Source organism: Dromiciops gliroides, chromosome 3 (assembly GCF_019393635.1).
Source record: "Dromiciops gliroides isolate mDroGli1 chromosome 3, mDroGli1.pri, whole genome shotgun sequence".
In the NCBI taxonomy this organism is placed as follows: Eukaryota; Metazoa; Chordata; class Mammalia; order Microbiotheria; family Microbiotheriidae; genus Dromiciops; species Dromiciops gliroides.
Window position 1 is genome coordinate 440,941,691 of NC_057863.1, and position 20,960 is coordinate 440,962,650.

At 36.3% G+C, this 20,960-nt stretch overlaps 1 protein-coding gene across 2 annotated transcripts in view; it reads right to left on the reverse strand.

Moving 5' to 3' along the window:
• The window catches only part of MAP3K20 (mitogen-activated protein kinase kinase kinase 20), a 224,823-nt gene that overhangs the window by 69,016 nt on the left and 134,847 nt on the right, over positions 1 to 20,960 (reverse strand). For both annotated transcript variants that reach the window (XM_043994177.1, XM_043994178.1), the window contains exons 9-11: positions 20,658 to 20,732; positions 13,227 to 13,333; positions 3,525 to 3,660 (exon numbers count right to left, since the gene is read on the reverse strand). In XM_043994177.1, the coding sequence (XP_043850112.1) occupies positions 3,525 to 3,660; positions 13,227 to 13,333; positions 20,658 to 20,732 (318 nt within the window). The remainder of the gene's footprint in view (positions 1 to 3,524; positions 3,661 to 13,226; positions 13,334 to 20,657; positions 20,733 to 20,960) is intronic.

The window sequence follows — 20,960 nt, forward strand, 5'->3', positions numbered from 1 at the left end:
CTCTAATAATTGTGGAAATGGAGGGGCAGTGCAATGGATAAAGCACCAGCCCTAGATTCAGGAGGACCTGAGTTCAAATCTGGCCTCAGACACTTGACACTAGCTGTGTGACCCTGGGCAAGTCACTTAACCTTCACTGCCCCATCCCTCACAAAAATTGTAGAAATGGCTGCCTTAGAGAGAATTTTACTATTTGCATTCAATTATGCAAAGACACTTCCCCTTTATTGCCTCAATGTGGCAATTCTCAAAGGTCAGATTCTCAAAGGTCAGATACAGCAGTAGAACACAAACACCACCAAGCTGGACAAGCTTTGAGTGTGGGACTACTAACGAGCCAAATGCAGGACCAGACTAGCTAAGGGAGTAGAAACTCTTCATCCAAAAGTTGGTTATCAAATTGGCCAACATTTTTTAGGCCACAACAATTCATGAAAACATCATTTAACAAGTGGAAGGTCCTTAATCTGCACTGGTGGAAGGATGGTGCAAATCAATGGAAGCGCAGATCTTTTGAAGTATCCAAAAATCATCTCAGTGAAACTTGCCATTTTGAAGAGAATCCAATTAATCTGAACATCGGAACCATTCTCACAGCCACTTCTTTGGAGTTGTATTTACTATTTCTTTGAAGCTTCTATTACAGAAACCATATTAAAGGTCAAATGGGAATTCAGATCCATGCTATGAAATGAAATGCACAAAGGAAATATTTGCAGAATACAAACTATTTGAGTAAGAGCATCCTTTCCTTCGAGCATGTCAGCCCTTTGTGGAAGATGTGAGACAAAAGTACAGTACAGAAAATTTAGGCTCTTGATTTTTTGTGTGTATGTGGTTTTATTGTTGTTGTTGTTTTGTTTGCAGGGCAATGAGGGTTAAGTGACTTGCCCAGGGTCACACAGCTAGTAAGTGTCAAGTGTCTGAGGTCAGATTTGAACTCAGGTCCTCCTGACTCCAGGGCTGGTGCTTTATCCACCACCTAGCTGCCCCATTGCTCTTGATTTTAAAAGGGAAGAGTGGAGTGGAGAGAAGGGATAAAAAAGAAAGTCCTCAGTAAGACTGCGTGTCTTTCTGCCCAGTGCTAGGTGATATTCACAAGCTCAGTGACATTATTTGAAGTTTCCTGAAGTGGAAGCAAGTTATTATAAAGGAACAACCTCTAGCAGCATCAAAGTATTAGTTTCCTTATCTGGAATATGACTGGTGAGTAATAGTGTTATTGTGTTAAGACATAACCCACGAATTCTTACCATAACCCATGCGAAGAAATTAAGCAAAAAGACAACTTGAAAAGTCCCCCCAAACTATCCTTTTAAGTGAATCAAAGTATCGTCTTCTAAAACAGGATAAAATTAATCTTGCCACGTAGAGCTTTATAGTTTAAAGTTTCCATGTCTTTAGAAATATTCTGTCTTAAACACTCAAGGCAGAAAGCTGGCCTCAGAGAGTCAGAAGGACCTGGGTTCAAATTCAGCCTTTTATACATACTGGCTTTGGGATGCTGGACAAGTCATTTAACCTATTAGTGCCCAGAGTAATTCCCTAGGACTCTAATTTGCAGAGCAAGTAATGATCTGCATTGGTAGAGGGAGTTATTCACTGGGAAGATCCAGTACTAATGAAGTTATACAGCTAGTAACAACAAAAGAAAAAAGAACAAAACCAAAAATACCCTCAATGGTAAGAGCTGTTCTTGCCATCTTATAAATAAAGCAATTAGCCTGATCACTTGAATGGTTATGAACAAATGGCTCTCATGTGTAAGCACCATCTTTAGGCCACAAGGACCAACTCTGTAAATAACTGCTCTCAGTTTAGTATCAATGGGTCCTGAAATGGTATCGCCCCCAAATGAACTACTTATCTTTTCTCCCATCTAAGGTCATTCCTACTATTGTTTAAATGCCTCATATTTGAAATATTCAATAATAGACTCATGCAATGCTCTCAAACGTTACTGTGGTAGTACTTATGGTAGTCAAAGATAGAGGCAGCTAGGTGGAGCAGTGGAACAAGCTCTGAGCCTGAAGTCAGGAAGACCTGAGTTCAAATGTGACCTCAGATACTTACTAGCTATGTGACCCTGGGCAAGTCACTTAACCACTGCCTCTGTTTCTTCATCAGTAAAACTGGGTTCAATAATAGCACCTACCTCCCAGGGTTGTTGTGAAGATCAAATGAGATAACTGGAAAGTTCTCAGCAGAGAGTGCTATATAAGTAAGTGCTATATAAATGTTAGTTATTATTATTTATTTCAAAATTCTAACATATCTTTATAACCAATCATTTTTGAAATATTAATTTATTATAAAGTAATAATCTTTATCACCTTTTCTTGTTTGTTCTTTATAACTAATAAAAGCAAGACTAAGTTATTCATTCTGAAAAGCTTCTTTTTCAAAATTCTGAAAGTCAAGTATAAGTCATCTGTGATTCGTAGCTCCCTGTGACATTGAAGAAAAACTATACATATGCCTATATTCACTTAGGAGAATTATAAGAAACATGCTTTAACATGGAGACCCCTACTATGACCAGAACACCAGAGAGCCTAGTTTTCCTAATGGATAGCATGATTTTCTTTCTTTTCTTTTTTTTTTTTTTAAATATGGGGTTGGGGAGTGGCAGAAGGGATGGTATTTGCTTAAGGTAGCACCTTAGATCAACTGCAAATTGAAGGAGACTGAATGACATGTTTTATTTTCATATAAATTTTCAGGATTTAAAAAGGGAAAAAATTTTGCTTAGTAGAAGAAAGCAAAAAATAATGATATTGATATGTTTGGTGGTCATACAAAACCAATGGCCATCTTATTAAAGAAAAAAAAAAAGATTTTCCACATTGCTTCTCTGCAGAAAACCAGATATATAAAAACCAAGATACTTTAGGTGAATCTACTCTTTATTTTATCCATGTTTTTAAGTATCTGCCCTTTGTGATCTTACTAATACTAATGAATTGCACCACAAGCATTCAAGTTGGGTTGGCACAGAAATTTTTTTTGTCCATTTTTAAGGTATGTGGACAAATATAGAGGAAGTAGAAAAAAAGGTTAAATTTGAGTTCAAGTACTACTCCTTCTAGCAATGTTGGTTTTCTTTTTTTTTTAATGCAGAGGCTGCTAAACCAACTCACTTGGTAGTGAACTAGTTAATCATCAATGAGATGTTTAATCAGCATTTAGGAATATTTTCTTAAGAGATGAGATTCAGTAGGTAGTAAGACAATAATATTTTAAAAACTTCTTGTCTATAAAGACACTGACAGAAAAACAGGTCTCAAGGACCGAGCCAAAAATTGAATACAATTTGATGGGTTTCTATGCATTTTTTGAAAATTGAAATTTGATATGAGTATCACTCAGATGTCAGTGGTGGACCACTATCAAACTACTGCCTGCAAAGCCACGGGGAGACAGAATGAGAGTATTCGCCATGCTGCCATGCTTAGCCAGTCTTTCTAAATGCTCTTTAAAGGGGAAGTGGGAAAGAGGAGGCTCATGTCATAGCACATACTTACAGGAGTATTGGACTGTTCAGTCAGCTTTTGCTCCCACATCTTCAGGCGTCTCTCTCTTTCCTTCAGTTCCTGCTCCTTAAAGCTGAGATCTCGCTCCAGTTTCTTTAGTCTCTCAAGTGTTGCCTCGATTTCACATCTGCACCAGGACAATTAGGTAAGTCTTAGCTTTTCTCAGCAGATATAAATTGTTCAAGGGTTCTATCAGAATGCTAAATAAAGTAAAAGGATAACTTTAATGCAAGTGTCGTATACTATTTAGTTATCTGGAAGAGGAAACCTTGCTGTCTTTAAAACCTAAAAGGTTAACATTCAGTGTTGGAACAATAAACCAGATATGTCTAGCAATTTCAAAAAGTTTTTTTAAAATAAATCTAAATTTTTATCATTTGTTTCTTTTGAATAACTAATGGTACCACCAATAATAATGAGTGACCCGTGAATTCACTGAGCACCTAATTCCAATGTATAAAGGGAACTGATGCAAATTAAAGACAAGAGCAATTTCCCTAGTAGATATGTGGTCACAGAATATGAACAGGCAGTTTTCAAAGGAAGACATCAAGTTATCAACTATCACATGAAAAAATGTTCTAAATCAGTAATAACTAGAGATATGCAAATTAAAGCACTTTGATGTTCTACCTCATGCCTATCAAACTGGAAAAGATAACAAAAGAGAAACATATGAAATGGTGGAGGAGCTTTAGGAAAACAGGTAAAGCAGTGCATTGTTGGTAGAATAGTGAATTAGTCCATTATGGAAAGCAATTTGGAACTTTACCCAGAGAGTTACCAAATTATGCATTCCCTTTGGTCTAACGATATCACTACTAGGTTTATACAACAACAAAAAAAATAAAGATATCTATATGAACACAAAAATATATAGCAATTTTTTGTAGTTTATGAACATAATGGAAATAACGAAATGAACAATTTCAAAGGAAACTCAGAAGACCTTTATGAATCGAGGCAGAGCAAAGTGAACAGAATTAGGAGAACAATTTACACAATGAGAAAAAACTACTTTAAAAGATTTTAGAAATCTAGTCAATGCACTGATAGACTATGACACCAGAAAAAATGAAGACAGAATACACCACTCACCATCTGAGAGAGGGGTGATGAACTTAAAATGCAGAGACACATTTTTAGACATTTTGCTGGACTATAAAGCTATGAATATGCTGACAGACCTTTTTTTAACTTTATTTTTTTAATTTACTCAATTAGTAGGGGAGTGGGAGGGACAGATTAATAAAATAAATACTTGTTACTTGACAAAAGAACAAATCTAAATTCTCTTCTTTGTGTTAATTGGATAACTAATAATATCACTCAAAATAGTAATGAGTAATTTGAGAATTTCAGTAATAGCAGTTTTACTATTCTTGAAAGGAAGTCTCAACACTAACTTCATTCTTACTTCAGGCACTCACTTCTTTTTCTTTCCTTTTCAAAATATATTTTTATTTATTATGTTAAATATTTCCCAATTACATTAATTTTTTTATATTTAAAAAAATTGAGTTCCAAATTCTTTTCCTCCTTCCTGACCTTTCCCCATACCTTGAGAAGGCAAACAATATGATATTGGTTATGTAAAGACATGTAAAATATATTTCCATAGTAACCAAGTTACAGAAGAAAACATTAAAAAAAAAACAAGAAAAATAAGATAAAAAAGTATTCTTCAATCTTCACTCAGAATTCATCAGTTCTCCCTTTGGAGATGGATGGCATTTTTCATCAAAGGTGCTTTGGAATTGTTTTGGATCATTATCTTGATCAGAGTAGTTGTCTTTCACAGTTGATCATTATTACAATATCACCATTACTATGTACAATATTCTCCTGGTTCTGTTCACTTCATTTTGCATAAATGCATATAAGTCTTCCCAGGTTCTCTGAAATCATCCTGCTCATCATTTCTTTCTTTCTTTCTTTTTTTTGTGTGTGTTTGGCAATGAGGGTTAAGTGACTTGCCCAAGGTCACATAGCTAGTAAGTGTCAAGTGTCTGAGACCAGATTTGAACTCAGGTCCTCCTGAATCCAGGGTCGGTGCCCTATCCACTGTACCACATAGCTGCCCCTACCCTGCCTTTTTTTTTTTTAACCCTATAGGTTCTTTATTTTTTAATTTAATTTTTTTTTTTAGTGAAGCAATTGGGGTTAAGTGACTTGCCCAGGGTCACACAGCTAGTAAGTGTTAAGTGTCTGAGGCCAGATTTGAACTCAGGTACTCCTGACTCCAGGGCCAGTGCTCCATCCACTGCGCCATCTAGCTGCCCAACCCTATAGGTTCTTAACCTGGGGCCTGTGAACTTGACTTTTAAAGATAGATGTATTTCGATATAATTGGCTTCCTTTGTAATCCTATGTATTTTATGTTATACATTTAAACACATTCTTAGAATGACAGGTTTTACCAGGCTGTCAGAGGGGGTCCATAACACAAAAGAGATTAAGAATCCTGCTCTTAGAAATAAGAGTCCTTTCAGGACAGGTTTTTGGAACCTATAGTTAGAGACTCAGGTACCAAGAATCACACAAAGAGTCACTAGTCCAGAAAAAGTTATATTAATATTTCCTTTCTCTTTGTAAAGAAAAATAATTCTAATTACTTTCCCTGAAATGATCCTTACAGACCAAGTAGCTTCCTTCTATCTCTGAGGTCCTGAGTGGAATCATAAAATTAATGATTTAGAGTGGGAAGGGTCTTAAGAGTTCATTTAATCCAGTGATTTCACTTTGAAAACTGAGGTCCCAGGGAGCAGCTACATGGTACAGTGTATAAATCACTGGCCCTGGATTCAGGAGGACCTGAGTTCAAATCTGGCCTCAGACACTTGACATGTACTGGCTGCATGACCCTGGGCAAGTCACTGAACCCTCACTGACCCGAAAAAAAAATAAAAAAAATAAACTGAGGCCCCAGAAAGTTGAGTGACTTGCCTAAGGTCATATAAGTAGCAAGTAGCAGAGCAGGGATTTTAACCTGGGACTGACGATTCCAAATTTAGCATTCTTTCCATTGTACCACAGTATTTCCTAAGAAAAGAAATGCCTGTGGATGTCATTATCGGTCACTGGCAAGTCCAAGGCAAAAAAAAGGAAGGAGACAAGAAAGAGGAGAAAAGAAAAAGAGGAAAAAAATTTAAAAATACTAATACAAAGAGACCAAAAAGGGGGGGAAAGAGGAGAAATATGTGTTTCTGATGGTTAGGATAGCCAAGTACTAACAAAAGCAATTACAGGCACTATTCAGAAGTGTCTTGACATAGGTGGCCAAACCTTGGTTTAGGAAGTTGACAATGAAGGCTGGCTAAGTAAACCTGTTAACTGTATTCCAAAGCCTGGCATTTCACTTCCAGGGAAACTGAGAGTAAATCAGTGCCCTGTTGTGGCTTCCTACTCTAATAACTACATGTATGTACCTAAATATAAGCTGAGCAGCATAGACTTCCCTATGGAGCAGGTGTCAAGGTAGGTCTAAATTTGGACTAAAAACTTTATATCCCACTAAGATGGAATCTGGCAAGCAATTAATATCATAATATGCTTTAATCACATTAGGTAGTCTGAAAAGTGCCTTGTTAAAACAAGTGAGGTAATTAATGGTAAAAAGCAGCTGCTTGTGCCACCCTCAAGCACTTGTTCTTTGTGAATCAATCATTTAGAAAAAAAAATAGTCTATTTCGCTTTGTGCACTAACACACAGGGATAGCATTTTGAAAGCACCTACACTATAAAAATAGCATCACTAAATACTTAGAGACAGCTCTGCTTTAGTGGATAGGGGCGAGGCTGGCTATACAGCCAGAAGGATGTGGATTCAAATTTTGACTTGGATACACACCGGTTCTGTGACTTCATTTCTTAGTGTCCCAGACAATGCTGTAACTCTACATCTAAGTTGAAGATGAGTTGCTGTCCTAGGTCTATAGAGGGAGTTTCCACACCCAGAGTTCCCAAACCAATTAAACTCTTTTTTTTTTTGGTGAGACAATTGGGGCTAAGTGACCTGCCCAAGGTCACACAGCTAGTGTCAAGGGTCGAGGCCAGATTAGAACTCAGATCCTCCAGAATCCAGGGCCGGTGCTCTATCCACTGTGCCACCTAGCTGACCACCCCCAAACAAATTAAATCACAAATACAGATTTTTTTAAAATCCTCTATCAAAGATCCAAAAGAGGAGCACTGAATCATAAATTACCTAGGATTTGTGTTAACATGAAAAAACAATCCTTAAATTTGCCTGGGGGTTTGCAACGACAATGACAAAATTAAAAAACAAAAAACCTTTATCCCTATTCCCAAGGAAAGTTTTTTGGAGTGTGTGTGAGTGTGTGTTTTAAATAGATGGATGTGAAGAATGTAATAGCCAAAAGCTCATGCCCCTCCCGCTCTAGACCTGACGAGGTAGGTAGGTAGTTTAGTGTTCCTGCCATTTCAAGCATTAGCTTGATCTCACCGATATATATATATATATATATATATATATATATATATATATATATATATATATGTTTGTTCACAATAAACGGCCAAAAAACACGTTTGCTTGTTAGGTCCAGGATTTACCCCCAGTTTCAGAGCTGAAAACCTCATATATTTACCCGCTCAGATCTCTAGTCCCCCTGGAAAATCAGTCAACATTTAAATAAGTTCTAAGCTATGATACAAACAGATACTAACAAGTAAGTCGAAGGCATGAACATCTCTCATCTTTAATTTGTTTTAATTTGTTTCCCTGTGCCTCCCAAGGGCTGACAAGAGCACCTGATGCTATGTACCATGAGGGCTGTAACACTTCTGCAGGCAGGACAAATTAAGAACAGTGGTCCCCCTTGCTTTGTTGATACCTTCACTGGCTCAACCTCATTGTTACTTAAATGTAGTTTTTAGGTGTTTTAATCTATGAAAATTATGGTTTTCTCTTAAGCCAAATCCATCTAAGGTAAAGTCCTACTAACAGCAGTTTTTCATGTCAAAATCATGCACTGTACTATAATTATCTTTTTCATTAGACAGAAACTTCTTTTAAAATAAAAGGTCAGTCTGCAAAAGAAAAAAAAACCTCAGCCATATTATGTATTTTTATAAAGTTGTATGGCATAAATCATCAGTGTCATCAGAGGAAAAACTTTATTGTCAAATAAGTACACTAATTCACAAATACAGGAATCTAAAAAAGGGCTGGACATGACAGATATTTGTTTCCCTCAATTAATCCTTAAGCCATTATGTTGCATAATTCAAGAACAACTGTAATCTTTTGTAATGATGAACGTTCTAAATATTATTTTTGCATATATAGAACAAAACCCAAGGATTAAAGACTGGTCTTTAATCCTTGGGTTTTGTTCTCATAATATTTTAATCACCAGTGAAGAATAGTAACAAACAATAAATCACAGGAGCATGAAAAAAATTCACATATTAAATCTGATTTCTCTTGCATATACTTGCGCACATACACACACATATGCACGTTTGCCTATGCATGTACACACACCCCATATGCCTTAGCCAGGCAAATTACCACAGGCTTTGGCCTAAAAAGATTTAGGCAACTGTAGGAAACTAAGAGTTCTAATGAAAATGGAAAATATTACACAGAAGACTGGTATCCATAAATTTTTTAGTTCCCTAATACTTGTAGTCATTAACTCAATTATTGCTAATTTGCTAGTAAATGATGAAGCATGATGAAAATATTGTGGCCTAACATATCTCTGAAAACTTTTAAACAGGTAATTTCCTTTCTACCACCCAGGAAGGTAGAGGAAAGAATCCAACTTCAAGAAGACTTGGTAGGCATATTCAAACTACATATTTAGTTTATTTCTGAAAACAAAATTTCACGTCATGTATGCTATGACGCTTTGTCAGGTATAGACAACTGTCAAAATTCCAGCACTTTCTGGAATTTGACTCTGGCTAAAATTTGGGTATGTGTACACAAGTGACAGTTCCGTGTCAGGTTTGAATGCTGGTTTATATTAAGAGACACCTGAATGATCTAGTTAAACTTTTAGCCTGATTCATCAGAGTGAATTTAGGGAGTCCAGTCATATTCCCAGTTTTCTATTTAACTTTGACTAATTTTCCATCAAACTAAATATCCAACTTACTAAGAAACCCTTAAAGTATAGTGTTGTCTTCATACAAGTTTTTAACAACAAAAAAGATTAGCAAGCTATAGAAACGGTGCCAGAGTGGGACATAAAGAAATTGTTAGCAGCACATTATTCTTCATTATATTAACTTCACTTTTTTCTTTTTTCCCATTTTTTTCCTCCCTCCCTCTTTTGAATTTTTCTCTCTTTAAAAATTTAAAACAAAAGAAAACAAAAACCTCCACATTCGGGAGCAGCTAGGTGGCGCAGTGGATAAAGCGCTAGTCCTGGATTTAGGAGGACCTAAGTTCAAATCCGACCATACTTACTACACAATTAACACTTACTAGCCTTGGGCAAGTCACTTAACCCTCATTGCCCTGCAACACCCCACCCCCACCCCCCAAAAACAACAAAAACAAAAACAAAAAAACAAAAAAATCCCTCCATGTTTTGTCCTCTTTTTCTACCTAAGTATGGCATAGCAGTAAGGACCCTAGGTTAGGAGTCAGCCGACCTGGGCTCTGATCCTAGCTCTTTTCTGGCTTCATAACTGGATAAGTAATTTTGTTTTTCTAAGCTTCAGTCTTCTCATCTGTAAAATGGAGATGATATCCACCCTGCTTACCTCATGTAGTTGTAGTCAGATTCAAATGGGATAATGGATATGAAACTTTACTGTACACTGCTATACCTCTGTAAGGTATAACTGTCTTTTTTTTTTTTTTAATCTTACTTTTTATGGGACAACTCATGAGTACTACTTTCCTCTCCCACAGTGGCATTAAAGGTCGAAGAAGTTGCTGACCCCCATATTAGAAAGTCTCTTTTGAGATTCTGGCCTCCTATTTTTCATCTTTGTCCTAGTTATCTATAAGATTATGACAAGACTTCATATCTCTCTCATATGGTATATATTTTAATTTAAAGCTGAAAAATGTTTCGAAGGTCAAAGGCAACATGCAACTATGTGTACTGAAAAAAATCACAGTAGCATATTTTCCAGTGTCAGGGTTCTTGACAAGATTTAAGTGAATTGTTGACTAGAGAATTATTTTAATAATTAAGAAAATGTGCACAATGAATTGTGCTAATTTAGGAAGACTTATAAGCTTATCCTAAGCCGGGACTTTACAAAATAATGTTATTTCTCATGTATACCCAGATAAAAGAAGGAATTTAAAATACTATTCCTGGGATAAAAACTTTTGACACCAACCCCTAAATCTCAAAAATTTTAGTACATTTAAGCCCTAGTCATTCATTTTAGGCCCACAGAAGTTAAGTGACTGGCCCAGGACCACACAATATATATTAGAGGTAGCATTTAAACCTAGATCTTCCCAACTTCAAGCCTAATACTCTATCTACTCAATAATACTACTGCCTCTATGTAATATAGGCTTCCTTCAGTACTCCATAAAGGACCTGTGGTTTTACATGTGAGTGCACTTCTTCCATCAACATAAATCACAATCATTCCATGATTTAATAAACAATTTAAAAATTCCTTAGGAAAAAAAGGAAATAAAATCTTCCCCTAGTAGCCAACCTTCTAGTGATAAACCTCTCTGAAACTGCTGAAACTGGTATTCAGATAATAGCCACATGGCTAGTTTTCAAGGCCTTCCTCGAAGTCTTTCCATCTTGCTAGAACTTTCTAGGGCAGGTTCTTAAGCAGGGGTCTGTGACTTTGTTTAAAAATATTTTCATAATTGTAGCTCAACATAATTGGCTTCCTTTGTAATCTTCTGTATTTTACTTCATTCATTTAAAAACATCATTTTGAGAAGGGGTACATGGGCTTACCCAGACTGCCAAAGGGGTCCAGGGCCCCCCAAAAAGTTAACAGCACTTGGTCTAGAGCTTACATAGCCTTGGAGCATCCCAGATAACCTCCATGCCACAATTATTATTATATTCATACTGCACTAGAGAATTAGTGGGTGGCATAATGGAAGGAACATTTAGAGCCAGAAGACCTGTTTTCTATTCGGTTACCTGTACAACCTGCAGGACTTTGCACAAGCCACTAAATTTCTCTGGGCCTCAGTTATAAAATAAGAAGTTTAGACTGTGCTGTGATTAAGTAAGTGGCTCACCCATGATAATGTTTAGGAAATAGAAGAGACTTCTATAATAACCTATTTTCATCATGTTAAATCAATTAATTATATTTATAGACTTTTTGAATTTTTGTGATCTCTTTCCATTCCCATCATTACTACATAGAATTAAAGCACTAGCTATAAATTCTAAATTTGTTAGACCTCAAGGAGAAGTCCCTTAGTCTGGCAACGTTTCATTTCCTTATTTTCAACTGATTTAGTAGGAAATGAAGAGTTTTGATTTTTCATTCCTGTTGCATCAGCCTAGGAAAAGACCCGTTTGGATCTCTAAATTAATTCATTTGTTCCAAATTCCTTGGTCCTAGTGAGGCATTTACTAAAAAGAATGAAAATGAATGAGTTCATTGTAAAAGCCACAAAAATACAAAATCCCAAGAAAATGCCTAATTACAGGAACAGCAGTAGGTAGGCCTCTCATTTTCTAAATGCTTGTAGTTTTAATTTATCATCAGCAGATGGCGCAAAGTGTCTCCTTAGTGATTAGTGGTAGGGAGCTGGGTTGAAGTTACTTAGAATCTCTGCTGAGTCAGTTGGAGGATAATGTCAGCTCTAAAACATGCTATTTATATTCGAGCATCATGTGACCTAGCTCAAATTCTTCATCCTGTGCTCACTTTTTCCACTCACTTGATATAATTCCATCATTATTGAGTCTGTTTTTACCAAATTCATAGAGTTCAGTAACTTAGTAAATGTTTAAAATCCCATTTCAAAAAAGAATATTCCCTGTCCCTTCTCTTTTCATCATCCACAGGTACATTGGTTTGCTAGTTTCAAGACTGGGAAATAGTTTAATAGCTGTGTTCTAACTGGACAAAAGCCAGAGCTTCCTAATATAGAGTGTACACAGAGAAACGTCTGGTAACAATCTTATCCCACAGAAGATCTGATTTCAGTATTCTTTTCCAAACACTACAAAGAAACAAGTTCCATGGAACACTCTTTGAGAGGCTCATGTTATTTTCTGTCTACCTATAAAACAGGAGAGTGCATTAGATAGGGTGACAAAGTTTTCACAGAAGTATTCATGTTTCTAGAATGTACTTGAGATTGCAAATGGGGAGCTATATCCTGTTCCTTGGCCTATAGTCCAGCCCTGACACTGCCCATGCTCTTTAAATAGTTTCTATCTTCTGAAAGGCAGCATGTGAAGTGGATAAAAAGCTGGCCTTGGCGCTGGGAAGACAGGGTTCAAATCTGGCCTCAGATAAATTTTGACTGTGTGATCCTCAGCAAATCCCAACCTCTCAGTGCCCCAGGAAATTCACCAAGACTAAACTTTGCCAACAGGGACCTAGTCTGCACAAGTAGAGGGGTTTTCTTCATCCAAGAGTCCTCTATACCAATTAAATCATAGGTCCATTCCTTATCCCTATATTTTGGAAAGAATTTTAAACCAGGCTGTTGTAGTTTAGAGACTGGATTAAAAACAAACAAACAAACCAACTTACCTCCATTCTGCCTTATTATGCAGAAATGAGTTACACTGGTCAGGGAGGTTAGTGTCATTCGACATAGACTCCAGAATTGAAATGATTTGTTTGAATGATGGACGTTTCTGAAAAAGACAGGATAAGTACTCATTCAGCAGGGATTAAAGGAGGGGTACTTTTGGAGTTAATGGAGACATAAATATAACAATAAGTTCCATTTAGTGAGAAAAATTATATCCTTCCTACACAGAGATCAAAGAATCATAAACGTGGAGTTTAGACCCTTAAAAACCTTTCAATCCAACCCATCTAATTTTAGAGAAGATGGAACTAAAGCTGAGAAAGGTTAAGTGACTTGTCCCAGTTTATAATGGTAATAAATCCCAGAACTGGGATTTGAACCTAGGTTCTTTGATGGATTTGAATCCATCCCTTTTTGCCTTGTATTAAGATAATCTACACTAAAAAATATCAGATACTGGATTCAGAGACATGTATGGGAGATAATTTTAGAGCTACCAGTCTGATAGTTTCTTCTGGAAGAGAGCCTCCAGTGGATCTAAGAAGATGACTTCCCAAACTAACAAGTGCATGGGACAGGGGGGAGGTTGATTACAAAAAATTGATAAAAACATTTAAATAATCCTCATTAAGGACATTGGTCATAAAGATAGAGTCTTTATACAATGACTTCTTTAGTAGTGTAGAAATTCAGTATTACTTGAATTACATTCCCCCAAGGCAAATTTTAAGACTAGTCAAAACAATAAGCATTTATTAAACACTATGTGCCAGGCATTGTGTTAAGCTTCAGGGCTTCAAAGAAAGGCAAAAAACTCCCTGCTCTCAAGGAGCCCACAGTTTAATGAGGGAGCCAACATACAAACAACTAAGTACAAATAAGATATATACAGAATAACCTGGAGATAATCTCAGAAGGAAGATGCTAGCATTAAGGGGAATCAGGAAAAGTTTTTTGTAGAAGGTAGAATAAACCAATTCAACCAATCCTTTCTTTGTAAAGATACTGTGCTAGGCACTGGAGAAACAAACACAGATAGAAAACAATCCCTGGTTTCAAGAAGCTTACATTCTACTAGTGGAGGTACATAGCATGTAACAAGAAAGTAAATACGAAGTAATTTCTAAAATAGAGCATTAAGCACTGGGATGCTCATGAGGGGCTTCACAGAAGAGGCGGTACCTGAACTTTGCCTTGAAGGAAGAAAAGGATTTGATAAATAGATTTGGGGGTAAAGATGATTTATTATAGACATAGGGGATGGCTATCATGGAGGCAGAAGATGCAATGTCAAATTTTGGAAAATAGTCAAAGAGATCTGGGTGGACCATAGCATGAAATGTATGAAGGAGAAAAACATGAAATAAGGTTAGAAAGGCTGGTTGGGGCTTTACTACTGAGAAGCTTTAATCCATCAAGCTGAGATCTTTGAATGAATACTTTGTGAAGAGGGAGTCATTGCAAGTTTTTGAGCAATAGTGTGACATGGTCTGACCTATGCTTTAGGAAGATTATTTTGACAGTTGTGTGGAGGATGAATGGGTGAGGGAGAGAGACTAGAAATGGGGAGACCAATTAGGAAAACCAAAAGGAATGCAAATATTTAGGTTAATTGGTTTCTTAATTGCTAATTCATTATATACAAGAAGAAAGACACATTCTTTCCCTCCATTTATTCCTTCTGAACTAGGAAACCTTTGAAGGGTCAATAAGGAATGTTCTTTTCAGGAAAAAAAGAGTATTCATGCCCAAGCTGACTTGTGGAGGCAACATTAAATATTCTTAGAATGACAACTTGTTCCTCCTCCTGTTAATTTCTATATTTTACTTCCCATCAATGTCTATATCTTACTTACTTCAGTACCTCAAAGATCTGTATTTCAATGGTATAAATACTCTTCACTTGTGTAAGTACTGAAACAGGCCACAAACCTGCTACCTGGTTGAGAATCTGTATAAGTTGCTATGGTTGAAAAAAAGTCTCCATGTAATAGTCAACATTCTAGGGAAGAATTTTTTTCTAGGATTTTCTAGTTTTTCTAGTATTGAGCTAAGCTGGTGCTAAGACAAGAAATAAATCCTTCCCAGCCTTGCTAGTATTTTAATTATTTGTGGTTTTTTAATTGATAATTTTTAATTTTCTCAATAACTCTTCATTAATGCTCATTATAGTAGTAGCAAGCACACCTACTATGTACTGTATGCTGTTAGGTATTTGAGATACAAAGAAAAAAAATGGCATAGTCCCTGTCTTCAAGAAGCTTACATTCTACTGGGGCAGAAAACATGTACACCTGAAAATATAAAAGTAAAGACAAAATAAATATAAGACCCTTCTGGAGGAGTTAGCATATATCTCATTCTAAAAGGCAGTAATGAAGAGCCCTGGGTCACCTTCATTCCGTGATGAGACACTGGAGGGCTTTAGTAGGGGATGTTTTACTTAGTATAAGGGGGAAATTCCTAAGCCACCCAAACAAAAATCAAAACGCTACTGTCAAAATCATACTAAGTTCACAACTTTGCTCCCTATTACAGCTTCTTTTATGGCTGGGAGACAAAAAAGAATGGTACTGTTCAGTGAAAATGGAAAATGCAGCAGTTAAATGTGTTTCTTTAGAGAGCAATGACTATACTACTCCATTTGACAGACTCTAGCCAAGGTTGAGACAAAAGGTTAAAACAAAAATGGAGAGAGATAATAAAAGGATGATGCACATTCTCTCTCCATCACGCCTCATAATTATACCATTTCTGAACAAATTACAGTTGCAGCAATTAAAACATGCATTTTAATTTGGGAGCACAAAAACAAGTAGGAACAGTGTTGAGGTGGCTCTCTTTCTCTTGGGAACTGAGTGTTTCCTATGTTATGAAGATGGGCAATTTCTTAACTTCTCACTGAAATAAGAAACCGAACTAAGACAAACATTGGGAGTCCAGACATCATCCCACTCTTTCAAGTGAGTTATTTTGACAAGAGCTGGCAGTAGTCAATGGGTGCCGCTCAATGAAAAGTGTGCAGGCCAGAGGCTAAGAGCACATGGAAAACAATGAAAGAATCGCTTAACTAAGCCCAAGGAGTATACACACCATTTCCCTTCCTTCATCTTTAGCATTGTCTTAATTTCTCCCACTGTTTATCAGGTGTAATGTAGTATTTGTGAGGCTGCAGTCACTTGTACGAGAAATAATGGATTTTGATTTTAGGTAGAAAAACCACCAGCAGGAACCCAAGAACTCTGAGATCAAAAGCACTTTATTTTTAACTACTTCATGAAACATGATCAACTGGGGAGAGGGTTGTTTTGCTTTTTTTCCCCCCAATAACTCCTAAATTCACAATGGTAAAGTTAGAATTTGCTCAAGATCTCTACTTTGGGATCTAATGATCACCACACGTGGCTCAGTTAAATAGCTAACTACATCACGTTATTATCATGTCATGGTCAGATTTGGATCTAAGTTGCCTCAAATGCTCTTTTTGGAAAGGTCTGGTTATTTACATTTTAAAAACTGTTGGCTTTGCTTATGGATCCCTACCTATTCTCAAATTCATGTTTCTAGTTAATTTGGCTCAAATGCTATATTTTAACTTGCAATGATGTAAACCTAGAATCACTTGAGACCAACTATCTTTTATGTCTTCTTATAAATCAATAAGCATTTCTTAAGCACTTATTTTTTTGCCTGGTACTCTGTCAATAAAATAGTCTGTACTCTCAAGGAGATGATAGTGCATTGGGGGAGACAACAGGTATATATGTAGTTGTGTACAAAATATATACAAGATAATTTTGAGGAGAAAGGCACTAGCAACTACTTAGAGACAGAAGAACATTTACTGAAACATGGGCTGTATATTTTACCCTAATAGGAACCAAGAAGCGATGAATTTTCTACTTAAACCTTTCATTAGCATAATGGTGTCAAACAAACAGAAATGGAGGTCATTAAATTAAACATTAAAGATCCCTGAGGACCACATACTAGCATAGAAACCCAAAAATGTTTATATATTTCTTTTCTTTCTATTAATAGATCAAACATTAAAATGCGATTGAAATTATATTGTAAACTGGTTTGGGCCACGTTCAAGAGTATTGTGGACTATAAATGGCCTGCTGGCTACGTTTGACATTTCTCTATTAGCAAACATTTGAAAACAGCATTCAACATAGACTACTGTCCATTGCTTAAACTGTTACTGAATCTTGGATTCAGAAGCAAGCAGTAAATGTACAAGTCTGCATTCTAGGGAATCTGATTAAAGTGGCTACTTAATTAATATTTACTGAGTACCCATTGTATCATGTGCAAAGTGTCCCAGGGAATACAAAGTACAAGATAACATTCACTGCTATCAACTGTTTAGTATTATGAACATAAAGCATATAAAGATAGTAGTATTGTAAGGTAAAGTATAATATGGACCAAGCAGGGTATTTAGGCAAAAGAGAGAGCTAACTGGGCAGCTAAAAGAGTTCCAGATGGATCCGGTGCAAGAGAGGAGACTTCAGTTATGCCCTGAAGAAGTCAGATAAGCATAAAGGGTATTCTTATTGTTGCTTGTTCTGGAAGGGGGGGAGATGTCATGACTTGTTGCCAATTGGATTTAAGTGAGGCAGAACTGTGCAAAGTCATCAGCCTCACTCTCTCCTCCAGAGCCATCTGGGTCCAGTGGCCAGATATCAGGAAAATGGACAAGGCCCAGGACGTGGCAGGAGCCTTTTAAGAGAAGGCCTTTCACAGGTCTTGGTTTGCAACCAACAACAACAAGAAAGTGGGTGGGTCGAGAGACAATGATATAGTGGCAAGAAAATCAAAGACAAATTTAAGATATGGTGAATAGACTGGCTTGAACAAATTTATGTTGGCAATTAGTGGATTGGGTTCAGACTATGTTAGGAAGATGTTTATGATAAATGCAATACCACCACCACCTTTTTATCATAATAAAATGACAGAGAGGTAAGAATCAAACAAAAAACTCTGAAAATATGCTTTAAATGTTATATGGGTAGAAAATGAAAAATGATCCTTTGGTCTTTATTCCTCAGATCATTATGGCTTAGATATTCGTTGATGCAGCTACATGATTACATATATGTACTATAAATCCTTAAAATTCAAACCCTAGTGCATATATCTGTAACATAATTGGCCCAAATATAGACTCACCTAAATATAGAGCATGACTCTAAAATGAGATCTCTTTGACAGGAAAAAAAGAACATAGATATAACTATGTGTATATACATATATAAAAAACTATATATATGTGTATATATATATTTGAAATAGATACATACATAAAAATAATATAGATTACAGGTACACTCAGGTTTTATACAAACCAGATTTCACAGAAGTAAAGTATGACATATATTGAGTTCAATACAATACTGAATAAATTTTCTTTAGGAAATCAAAAGATTTCACTTTACAGACTAAATTTTTTGCAAAGTGACTAATTACAAAGATGTACAAAACAAATTCATATACAAAATTAGATAAAATCTTTAAAAATTAACTTTCTTGGGGGCAGCTAGGTGGAGCAGTGAATAGAGCACCGGCCCTGGATTCAGGAGACCCTGAGTTCAAATCCGGCCTCAGACCCTCACACAACACAACACTTACTAGCTGTGTGACCCTGGGCAAGTCACTTAACCCCAATTGCCTCACACACACAAAATTTTTAATTAAAAAAATTTTAACTTTCTTGGTATCACAAAACCTGAAAAAAGCCAAAAAAAAACCCCTTAATGTGGAAATTTTTTTTAAATTACTGTCAAAAATGTCAGATTGGACAAATACCTGGGATAAAAGTGATAACTTATCCTGATTTAATACACATGCTCTAGACTAGTTGTAAAAATTATCATTTACTGTTGAAGTGGATAAATAGCTAAGCATACAAGTGTGTTGGTCATTTTTTCCTATATGGGCATTTTTACTCTGAGCTCTGAGCATTTTCTCTGTCTTTCCCCTATGCCTGGAATGATTTCCTTCCTCATCTTGCCTCCTGGCTTTTCTTGCTTGCTTCAAGTTCCAGATAAAATTCCACTGTCTACAAGAAGTATTTCCTTCTGAGCTCCTTAATTCTAGTCCCTTTCCTCTATTGATTATCTCCATTTTATCCTGTCTAAAGCTTGCCTCTACACAGTTGTTTGCATGTTGTCTCTCCCAATAGACTGAGCTTTTTGACTTTGCATCCCCATCCCATTGCACAATGGCTGGTTCATAGTAGGCTCTTTAACAAGTGTTTATTAACTGACTAACCACAGTAGGAAGCTCTTTGAGGACAGGGAAGACTTACAAACTACCTCATTTTTGCTTTGAGGTCCCTAGTACCTAGCACGATGCTTAATAAATTCTGATTGGCTGACTGATTAGAATTCTTCAAATTAAATTCTAGCATGTTTTCAAACCCCTGAAACTGAACATGGAATAAAAATCACAATTGGGCACATTCATACATGATTTCATTGATTCTGAGAAGACATATTGCTAAATGAAACAACATTACAGGAGGCAACAAGTTTGATAGGAATGATGTGATGAATAGAAATGTAAAGGCATTTTAGTGGGTTTGAAAGAGGTGGGGATTTGGCTACAATATATGGAGGGCATTATTGTGAAACATTCGTCTGGGCAATATTGTATGGAATATGCCCATTCTTTTAAAGGCCTGTTAATTGTATGGTCATTGGCTGTTATAGCAACACTAAACCAGTGTCTTCATCAGTATCAGAGCTCTATCACTTAAAGGTTTACTGGTTTAACATGCCAGTTCTTTGTTGAAAATGACAGGGCAGCTAGGTGGCACAGTAGATAAAGCACCAGTCCTGGATTCTGGAGGACCAGAGTTCAAATCCAGCCTCAGACACTTGACACTAGCTGTGTGACCCTGGGCAAGTCACTTAACCCTCATTGCCCCATAAAAAAAAAAAAGAAAGAAAATGACAGCCTTTCATTTACAATGTTTTTAGTGGACTGCTGACTTTGGTACCTAACTATTTAATTTTATGGACATCTATAAGTCATTGATTCTGAAAGTTACAAAGAAAGAAAACCTTTGATTTTTCAGCTGAAATAGATAAGGTAATTGAACTACTTTGCAGCCCTAGTTCTTACCTCTCCCAGTTTCCTCAACAAGCAAACAAGAGAGGCTGTAAGCTTCTGTTGACTGACAGTTAAGAGTTCTGACATAATTTAAAGAAAGACAGAACCATGATTCCTAAAGGTAAAAAATGTAATACACTGGAATAACCAAATAATTTGACTACTCGGGGATTACATTCCAACAGGACCAACACTGTGGTTTTGCCTCTTGTTGATGAGCTATGGATACTATTTGCATTAGCAAATGTAAAATCTAAATTGAAAAAAAAACAACACATAAAATCATTAATACTTTAACATACCTTTGAATCAGCTTCCCAACACTGATGTAACAATTCAGCAAAACTTCTGGGGCAACTGCTGGGAATGGTTAATCTCTGCATTAGAAACAGGATTTACTTGTTAATTAAGAACAAAGAATGGCTGGTTTAATTAATGCTACTTTTTAAAGTGAATGGTAGCTTGAGAAAGATTTGCAATGTAAAGTCACTATTAATATAGACTAGAAAAAGATTAATAACAGCCATACATTATATAAATCAATATCTCCTCCCCAGTAAAGTCACAGGAGGGCACCAGGTAAAATCCAACAAGTAGAAGTCAAC